Below are 10,631 nucleotides of genomic sequence, written 5' to 3' on the forward strand. Positions count from 1 at the left end.
GCATGATCACAATTTTTTTATTCCCTCCAGAAATAATCCCCAAACTGGCATTACCAGTGATATTAGTGATCAGTCTTTCTCCTCATGGTTTCCTCGGACTGCTTCGTCAGGATTTGACATTTTCGGTCTTCAGACTTCGCCACACATATCCAGCTGACACATGTGACACACACACTTGTTCTTCAACTTTCAGTAATAGTTTCTGACTCCCCTCCGTCTCCACATGTTTCTATCAGCTGTCGCCCGGGCTTCACCTCTCGGGTGACCTCTGACCCCGCATGCCACAGGCCTGTTCACATGGCTGACCGAGGCATCCATCCATGAGTGTGCGCCGGCGGCCCTGTTAGTGCTCGTTTCTGTCCAGGGGTGTGTGTGTCGGCTCTTCGTGGCGGTGTTAGTGACATATGATTAGCTTCTGTGCATGTGTCTGTCATTGTGCAGCCATGGATGCTCACACACACACACACACACACACACACACACACAGGCTGTGGAGAGTCGTACACCTCATTCTGTTCGTGGTTGTTTCAGTGTTGGAGTGACAAGTTCGTCCCACGTGCTCCAGGTCAAAAAGCCTCCAGCAAGCCCCTCATCTCCTATTGACCTCTGTCTAAACTCGGCCGGGGTCACGCTCGGAGGTCCACCTCAAGGCCTCCCATCAGCCCCTTCTTCCAGCATTTCTCTGGACGGCTTACCAGAGTACTTACTTTTTACCAGAGTAACCTCAGTTTTATCAGCGGCAGCATCCACTCTCAGAAAACAGTCCCACGTTCAGAGCGCGCACGTTCACACACACCAGGCAGAATCTGCTTCTGCTGTGCACCATCTGGTTCTCATCAGGCATAAAGAGAGCGAAGAGGACGCACTCATGCATATGTTCACGGACAAACTGTGTCTTCTGGTGTCTGTAACCTAATTGTTTAAACTTAGAATAATACACCGTGCATTAGTGCCTCGCTCACTAGTCCGTTCCTCTCAGCACGTCTCGTTTTCTTTTATTTTTTTATAATTTATTTCAGCCCACAGCTGACCTGCATCACAGATGTGTTGAATCTTTGAGTAGACAAGAGAACACAAAAGGAACTTGGAGAGATGTTTCATTAATTGTCTGAGGACATCAGTCTCTGACTGAACCGGGACTTTGAGACAAGTTGTTTCAGTTCACTGCAAATTATACGCAGGCTTAAAGCTCGAATTCCACAAATCCCAACATGGATTTTAATCCTTCACCTGGTGGCAATGAAAATATCAGTCACTGAGACATTTATTTTGTTGGAATCATCAAAAGGAGAAGCTGATTAAAGATATTTATGTAAAAGAAACAACATCCTCTTTTCTCAGAGCAGCATGTTTCTAGACTTCCCGTGACTGTTTCACAGAGGAAAAGAGGCCACGTGTTTTCACTGCTGGTGTCTGCTGTTTGAAAATTCACTGCAAGATATTTCAGCATCATAAAAGCTTTGATTATGTGTGTGATGTCTTTTTCAGGCCTCCAGCCCCAAGCTGACCACTCACTGCTCAGATATCCAAGAAGTCCGTCGTTGCAACCGACTGGAGATGCCCGACAACTTAAACACATTTGTTTTAAAGGTACGGACAAGCTTTGGGATGACTGGAAATCAAAGTGGCTCCTTCATGCTGAAGACTCTTGTCAGTTATGTTGTTTTCATCTGCATCTCTTCAGGTTTCATTTTAGCACAACGTGAAAATCTAACCAACCGGTATATCTGCTGAATTTTGCGTCCACTTCAGCTTTCACAGTTAAAAGTTCACACTCAGTTACCCACAATTTAATATGCATCTTTAGAAGTTTCTAGCTCTGCCATCCACTTCGGTTTGATAATTTGTGATTAAACATGTCTGATACTTATTTTAAACTGGAAAACTGTGGAGTTTCTTGTCCTGCAGAAGGTGATGAATAACATTCATCTGCTGTGAAACCCACCAGATCAAAGCTGACTCATTAAAAAAAATGCGGCATTACCCGTGTGTTAAGACAAAGTTACCCTTGTTGCCATCTGTATTGCTTTAATCTAAACAGCTTTATGAACAGTTTATTCCCCGGAGGCTGTTTTGTGGTCCATGTTGTCTTAATCTAAATTCCCATCAATATGACATTATTTGTGTCGAGCATGTCTGCTTCTGTAGTTTTATTAGTAAGCCGAGTTTTATATTATCCTCTTGTCCTGGACATGAGGAGACCTCCATAGCTTTAAGATGGTTTGTTTCATCTTGTGTTTAGATCATAGAAAAACGCTACAAAAACTGTGAGTACTGCATAAATGACTATAATAATTTGTCCATGCACACTGCATGTATGTATATGATTTCTTCCTGTGTGAGATACCATATGTTTCAGTGTCGTAACGTGGGCATTAAATACCTTCTGAAAGGTGGCACGTTTATGAGGTATGTGCATTTGTGGGATGATCAGCAGAGCCGAGCATGTGGGTAATGAGCAGAATCCATTCACAGCTTTTATTTGTTAGCGGATTGTCTGGTTTCTCGAATCATCTAAAGGCAAAGGTCGATATCAGACAGGAGCCTCTCAGCACTCTGGCCTCTGAGCCTCACGGGGGTCACCAGCCTGCTCGCACACTGCTGTGGGACGGATCCATTCTCCAAACAGCATTTGTCACTGTGGCATGAACAGCAGACCCAGGCCGATCCCACAAGTGTTCAGCGGGGTCGGGGTTCAGACTGCGGGTGTGCCGATGAGGGGAGGGTTTGCTCGCAGACTGAGGATGGCGGATTGCTACTGGTTGCAGAATCTCCTCTTGAAATGTCTCTGCTTTGAGATTTTTCCCGGAAAGGACTGCCTCCCACTGAAAGACGTTCCTTTGCTGAACTGTTCATGTTTACAGCCTGTATTACTAGCTCTGCTATTCACCCCACAAATGCATATATCTTAAAAATATGTCTCGGTTTCAGAGGGAAATAAACAGGCTTTCTAAATATGTTTGTTTTGTTTGCAGGTTAATCGAGGTAGTCTGATATTTGAGACGGACAACGACCAGCAGGTCAGCTCGTGGACTACAGAGCTCAAAGAATGTATCAGGAACAGGTGAAAGACACACGCTTCACACAAAGACACAGATCCGTACGACTAAAAAAGAAACATCAAAGCACAGTGTGGCGGTTATTTCATGTTTAAATGAGTCACACTTATTGAGAAGTTCGCAAACATGCAACAACGCAAGACAAGACTAGAATAGCACACCTGTAACTGAGAGCACATCCATCAACATGTCATCGAATTTTACTTTCATGTGCCCATGCCTATCTGAAGGAAATGGTTTTTATTCTGAGCTGCTGTGATCCATTACACAGATATTTGCCTTCTGAGTCTGGTTTAAGTAAATGTCTGGTTGAGTCACGGAGCTGTGAGATTTTGCAATATTTATATAAATATATAAGTGTATAAGTCATGCTCTTACAAGCTTTTTTTTTTTCATATTCCCAAGTTTATGTTTTGCTGACACTGCTTCTGTGGTCTTTTACCCATGAATTAGTTTTTTTGGGGGATTTTTTTGTTTTTTTCAGCAACCTCTTCCTCTTGCAGTCGTCACATTTGTATTTATACTGAAGTTGCTATAATGTGAGGTTAAACGTCTCGCATTGTTTTGTAGGGATATTGTTTAGTCCGGGTTTTAAAAGAAGCACAGTGAATGAAGGTAAACTCAGGTGAGATGCAAAAAAAAAATAAAAGAGCTCTGTGAAACAGAACAGAACAGTCATAATAATTCCGCTTTGAGTTGATCAAAGGATCCCTAAACCCGTGTGGAAACAGAGTTTTCAAGTAATGAAGACTGTAAAAACAGGCTGAAGTTAGTGAGGTGGACTTTAGGGAAGATCGTACATTAAGCAACGCTTGGTGGAAGCAGAGATGACAGGAAAACTCAGCGATGAGTTCCAGATAAGAGCCGCGCTCGAGCCGTCCGTCCTGTTTCAGCGTGATGAATAAAGTCTGTATTTGCGCGAGTCTTTCTGTGAAAGGAAGTGTGGGGGAGGCCTGAGGCTCGGAGAATCTCAGGACCTTTCTCATTTCTGCAGATGTCTTGAATTACAAGCACACACACGCACACACACACACACACGCACGTCCTGTATTTTGACAAGGACTGCTCTTAATTTCGTCTAAATTTAGTACAACCGACTCCTTATCTGATCTATAAACATGACCAAATGCCAGTGATAAATCCCTTCCTGATTCTGACCTGATGGGGCTCAGGAAGCTGGAACGGGAATACACGCCGCATGGCGTGGAGAGTCCGACACTTTCCTTCATTTCCTTCGACCCGGTGCAGTTAGAGGGTTTTCACATCAGTGAAGTCTTCCAACATTTTTTTGTTTATCCCATTTGTTCATTTATTTGAAGCATAGCTTGTGAAATACTGTGTGATTTTCGGGAGTTTGGCTCTTCAATTCACATCACAATCTTAAAAAAAAAAGGAAGTATTTAAAATAACTTGCAATAACACTAGAGTGTGAAAACTTCATTTAAAGCACTCTTTAACCAGGGGCAGCTGCGGCTGACTTTGAATCGGCAAATAATACTCAGAGGATTTGTTAAAAGTTGAAACCTGCTTTCACGAGGTTCAGTTTGGTTGATGCAGCCTCTGTGCTCAAACACACCTGTCTGGAGTTTATTTTTGAGTACCAGCCTTTTGAAACCTCCACTCGCCAGATCTTTTTGTTGATGCCGGCGGTTTTCTGGCGCCACATTCGAACAGTCACGGCCACACGCTTTTTTATCCACGGCAGCTTCGCGCCGGTCGCCACGTTAAAGTGAATAATGGCTGAATCACCGCCGTAACGCTGAGTGAACGCGCGCCGCGTGGCTAACTCTCCAACGGAGCATGGGACGTGTTATTTTTATTGGCAGCACCTGGGCTTTTCCTCCCACGACGAGTCAGAAAGGGCCCCGCGCTGAAAAACAGGCGCATCGTTATTTGCGTGATTCACGGAGACGAGACTGCAAAGGCGGCAGAGAGCCGTGGGAAAGACACCAGGGAGGCGCTGAAACGCCTGCAAATACTTGTCGCCTTCAGATGTGGTCAGATATGGAAGGTGCAGTTCCCCTTGAAGCACGGCGAGGCCTTGAATTTAATGCTTGAGGGACGGCCGACTGGTCTGAACGTCCCTCACTGAGCCAAGCGACTGTCACAGCGATACCACAGGAGCACACACACACACACATACACACACACACACAGTGAGGAGAAAGGAGACTTGTCTTCCTGTTATTCAGAGAGTGGCAACCTCGAGTCAGCATTTAAGCAGGATTCGCTCCGGCTTCCCTCTTTAACCTTCCCGTTCTCGTGTGTGTGTTCGTGTGTGTGTGGCGAAACAGAAGAACAGTGAGTCTCAGTTGAGATGTGAACTGGTGAACTGGACTCTCTTCCTGTCTGTTCTCTTTGTTTTTTGTTTATTTTTTTTTTTTATTCATTTTTTTTTCCAGACTACCGTTTCCTCCATTTTCACCAGATTGGGCCTAAACATATAAACATATAAAGCTCAGCTCCAGCCAACCACACACCAAACACAACATGCCTTAAGCAATATGTGTGTGTGTGTCGTTTGTCCGTAAATCAGTATTTTTCAGAACTCAAAACTGACAGGAGCTGAAATCTGATCACTAACCAGGATAAACTGAAGCAGTTTCCCTTCCTCTGCCGTTGCCTCTCAGGTCGAGCAGCGTGGATCTGGAGCCCCTCCCCTCCCCGGCTGACAGCTCAGCTCCAGCCAACCACACACGAGCGAGCTCAGAGTCAGGAAGCCAGAGTGAGTAACTAACATGTTCGATCGATCCTCAGTCGAGGGATTTCACTCAGTTTTATCAGGTTAATTGAAAAAAAAAAATTATCGATAAATATTTAAAGCGTGCTGTTCAATTATAAATGAATTCTTACACACGGTCTGATCACGATATGATGCAGTGGTACGCTCAGACAGATTCGAGGTTAAAGAAAATGGTTAACTCTGCAATCAATTCCTAAAATTGATGCACGTTCACATTTTTCAGCTTATTTTTAAAACGTGAGATTAGAGTATTGATATCAGCTTGAAGGAGGCGCACCATCTGCAGACACAGGCATGTTTAGTTTTTTTTTTCCTTAATCGGTCCATCTCCTTTTCTTTTAAGCACGTCGTTATCTTCAGCGGTTCGTCCTAATCGTACATCGTGTGCAGCAGGATTTTGAGAAGTGAGAGTGGCACGGTGCTGCAGCGGTTAGCAGCCTGTGGGTTAGAGTTTAGACTCAGAACTGGTTGAGAGACAAAACTTCACGCCTCACGTCGTCCGTCTGCGACCAGATCTCCACGCCGTTTTCACCCACGCCTCCCCGTTTGCTCCCCCAGCGTCCGTGGCCTTCACCCCTCCGGAGCAGGCCGGCCAGAAGACGGACCACTTCCTGTTCTCCTACCCCTGGTTCCACGGGCCCATCTCCCGCGTCAAGGCGGCCCACCTGGTCCAGAGCTCCGGGCCGGAGGGACACGGGGTGTTTCTGGTCCGGCAGAGCGAGACGCGCAGGGGAGACTACGTCCTCACGTTCAACTACCAGGGGAAAGCAAAGGTACCGACGTCTGGACCATAAACATCTGGAGCCCTCGGTGGAGACCTGACCGTCCTCCCTCGCTCTCTCTCTCTCTCTCTCTCTCCCTCCCTCCTTGCCGTGCCCCCCTGCAGCACCTGCGCCTCTCCCTCACAGAATGGGGTCACTGCCGGGTGCAGCACCTGCGCTTCCCCTCCGTCATGGACATGCTCAACCACTTCCGCTTCTTCCCCATCCCGCTGGAGTGCGGCTCCGCCGGCGCCGTCACTCTGTCCAGCTTCGTGGTCTCCGGTTCCAGCCCCCCGTCGCAGGGTGAGACTCCCCTCAGCTTGTTAGTGGAAAAATGGTCGTGACTAGAAATGAAATTTTAAATGCCATGATGAGTGTGTTTTTTTTTTTTTTTTAGTGAAAGAACTATCAGGAACTGTCAAAAAGAGTGTGTGTGGTGTGTTAATATCTCAGTAATGCTCTTGCTCTTCCTCCTCCCCCCCTCAGGTCAGCTCTCAGGCGCTCTGCTCGTCCCTTTCTCCCTCCATCGGTGGAGCTCGGAGCCCAGCCTGGCTCACTGCAGCCTGGCCCGCAGCTCCAGTCAGCCCCCCTCCTCCGCCGCCGCCCCCGCCGCCGCCCCCGCCCCCAGTCAGAGCTCCGGATCCCACCCGTCCGCCCGCACCCACCACGGCCCCGACCCCGCTCCTTCGGCGCCGCTCCCTCTGCGCCGGAGCGAGTCGATGGGGAGGAGACCCCTGCTCCGCCAGCCCCACCCCCACCCCCACCCCCACACTCCCATCATCCCTCAGCGGGACTCGGACTACGAGCTGGAGCCAGACCGCGGGCGCAAGCGGGCAATAGACAACCAGTACATGTTCTTGTGACCCACACCGCTGACAGACAGCCGATGAAGCAACCGCGCTGACACACACACACACACACACACACACACACACACACACACACACACACACACACACACACACACACACATCATGTACACAAGTGTTAGCTCGACACACACACGCACACACACACGCAAACACAGCTTCATGTGGGTGCGTAAAACCTCTTAGAGATGCGAAATCTGATTACAGCACACTCAAACAAACGCGAGCAAGCCTTTGTGGGATGAATGCAAAGCACTTTGTGCGTATATGAGAACACACACTCTCACACACACACACATCCAGCATGCGTGTGTGCGTGATCCCCCCCCTAAAGCGTCCACAGTGAATGTATTTTCAGGATTTTTTTTTTTTAACCTTTTTTTTGTTGACTGGAGTCATTGTTGTTGTTTCAGAGTCAAACGAGCAGCTGTCCTCGAACCCGGGTAAAAAAAACAAAAAAAACAAAACAAAAAGAAGAAAAAAAAAAGAAGGTTTTCAATATTTTAATTCTGGTGAATTTGTACAGGTGCACTTGATTTACCTTTTTTTAGGCACTTAACATGGATTGACAGAAAAAAAGCAGAGTTTGCGAGATGAGCACAAAGAAAAGTGCTCCTTTAAAATATTTAAACTATGTGTGGTGGTCACACAGATCCCCGTGTGGAGGAACTCCTGCCTCCTCACACAAACAAGCAAACAAACAAACAAACGGCACTCTGTTTGAGAGCGCTGCTGCATTATGTATTCCTCCTGTTGTGCATTATTATCTATTTAAGTGCACGTAGCTCTCAGTGCACTTTGGAAACAATGTGTATTTTTTTTGTACACAGATTCTTTTGTAGAAAATATTTAAAATATATAGAAAAATTTATAAAAAAGTCGGGGTTTGGTTAAAGTCAGGTGGGTATTTTTTTTTTTTCTTAATTTTTTTCTTCAAAACAGATGGAGCGCGTTACTGAGAACGACGATTCCAGGTCGGCTTTTCACCGGCGCCTTTTGCACCCGAAGCCAAACTGAGTGCGAAAAAAATCACGAGCCAAAGACTTTTGGAGATTTTCTGTGCAGTGTCAGTTTGTCAAACTCAGACACAAAGGATTCAGCTTTGCCACAAAATCAAAGAAACCGCCAAGTACAGAACTCACGGAATTTGTGTTTCATGGAGTTTTGTACTTAAATGTTCCACATATTTGAATCTATAATAATAATAATTGGCAGTTCTGTTGATTTTGTGGCCTAAAGTTGATTCCCAGTAACCGCAGCGAGCCTCGTCTCATGAAAACACACACCTGGAATAGAAACTATTTCAGTCCGCACCGAACCATTGGGGTCGTTTGGTCTGGTGGGACGGAGGGCGGATCCTGACCCGGCCTCCACCTTTTCCACCATCCTGAAAAACAGCAATGCCGAAGTCACACAAGTGCCTCAGCTCCTACTAACGTGTATTTTCTGACAACTTCAGTCTGGATTTTGATTCCAGGAGGAGTCGCATCCAGTTTCCAACGCTACTCTTCACGCTCGAAGCATTAACTTTTATTTTCCTTCAACTCTTCTGCACAACCGTCATCGCAGCAGCTAAAAACCAAGAAAGGGCTGCAAACCGAATGTTTCTTTTTTTTTTTTTTACACTATATGTGGGTTTTTTTTTTAATAGAACTTGTGCATTTGAATGAGAGTCTTCAGTGTGGAAATGTTGCTTTCAGCCGGCTCGGCTTGGGCGCCACGCGTTCCACGCCAGTGGCTCGACGCTCTCCGGTCTTCAGCTTCTTGTTTTTTGTACCTTCTGCCGGGTTTGATCTATAATTCAAGGTGCCTTGTGGGTTTGTCATCATCCCTTTTTAAAAAGGGGTTAAACCACCACTTCAGAGCTGCGCTTTGAATACGTCACATGTCGACTCAGGGAGGGATTTTCTTCGAACCGCAGAGAGCCGACCGGACTCCCAAAGACGAAGCCTTTTTACCAACGCGAGAATGTTTTTTTTTTAAGCCACTTTGTTTGCCGATGGGGGAAGCTGAACTTTCTTCACGCGGCCACGCGTGAACCCAGCATCCAGGACGTTTCCCAGGCAGCAGCCCGGCTCTCGGCTTCACTTCTAACTTTGCTTTAACACTAACTTTAGCAGAGGATTGTTCGATTAACCTGCAGTGAGTCCGATGGTTCACGCCTGCTGCCGTCTGTCCCTCTGTTCTCTGAATCATTGGATTTCCTCTTCTTCTGTTTAGTTTTCACATGAGAGAAATGCATTAACGCAGCTTGATGCCGTCACTGTGACTCACCCCACCCCACCTCCATCTTTCTACCAAAGGAACATTTGTACAATGGTTGCGTCGTCCTCTCAGTGCATCATCGTCACAATCCAGAATGATATTTTTTTTGTGTTTTTCCATGTTTTTGGCAAAAGTACGGTTGGTCTTCCCGCCTTCGTGCGGCCCAGTCTAAACAAATCCCCCATCACCGCCTCACAATTTCGTTTCAGGAACGCAACGGTAAATAAGTTCGACTCTCACTCGCCTCTCTCCGCCGAATTCGTCTCTTCTCGGGAGTATAACTGTGCCTTTTGCCAGAAAGCTGCTGTTGCTTCCCCCCCCCCTCCTCCTCCTCCTCCCTCCTCTGAAGCTCAGGGTGTGACTGTTTCGTGCAATATCCGAGAGCTGCCCAGTGTCTTTTCAGTCCACGTAGAGACGGAGAACTTCGCTCACAGCCTGAAAAGGAATCAGACGGATGCCAAAGTCCCTAGAAGACCTTGGCAATTTAGAGGAAATCAAACCAGGGCTGCGCCGCGTCTCTGTTGCTTTCCACTCGCTGAAGAAAATCCCCGCATCCCTCGTGTGTCTTTAACCTCCAGCATCTTGCCCCATTTGAAAACGTCCAGTTGACAAATGTAATGTGTTCTCAATACTGTTCATCCTGTTGTTTTTTTTTTTCGTTTTAATTTTTAAACTCAGCACTGTAAACATTCCAGTTCAACCCAGTGTTTCCCAGCCAGACAGAGAAAACACACTCACACAGCAGCTCCTCGAACCTGTCATTGTGTTTGCATCTCTTTCAGTTATAAGCATCTAAATTATATGAAATATATATCAACTGTATATTTGACTTTTTTTTTTCTAAATAAACCTAACCAAAAAATTATAGGTGTGTGGTGGTTCCTCAGGAGTGATGTGCCGTCGAACAGCCAGCCCTTTTCACACATTGTCTTGT

General features: G+C 46.4%; 1 protein-coding gene across 5 annotated transcripts in view; it reads left to right on the forward strand.

The window, feature by feature from the left end:
- sh2b3 (SH2B adaptor protein 3) overlaps positions 1-10,562 on the forward strand; it is a 49,605-nt gene extending 39,043 nt beyond the window's left edge. For all 5 annotated transcript variants that reach the window (XM_030105237.1, XM_030105239.1, XM_030105235.1 and 2 more), the window contains exons 3-8: positions 1,489-1,590; positions 2,976-3,064; positions 5,690-5,784; positions 6,361-6,575; positions 6,689-6,866; positions 7,050-10,562. In XM_030105237.1, the coding sequence (XP_029961097.1) occupies positions 1,489-1,590; positions 2,976-3,064; positions 5,690-5,784; positions 6,361-6,575; positions 6,689-6,866; positions 7,050-7,426 (1,056 nt within the window). In that variant the 3' untranslated portion in view covers positions 7,427-10,562. The remainder of the gene's footprint in view (positions 1-1,488; positions 1,591-2,975; positions 3,065-5,689; positions 5,785-6,360; positions 6,576-6,688; positions 6,867-7,049) is intronic.
- The last annotated feature ends 69 nt before the right edge of the window (positions 10,563-10,631 follow it).

Source organism: Salarias fasciatus, chromosome 12, assembly GCF_902148845.1.
Source record: "Salarias fasciatus chromosome 12, fSalaFa1.1, whole genome shotgun sequence".
NCBI classification, from domain to species: domain Eukaryota; kingdom Metazoa; phylum Chordata; class Actinopteri; order Blenniiformes; family Blenniidae; genus Salarias; species Salarias fasciatus.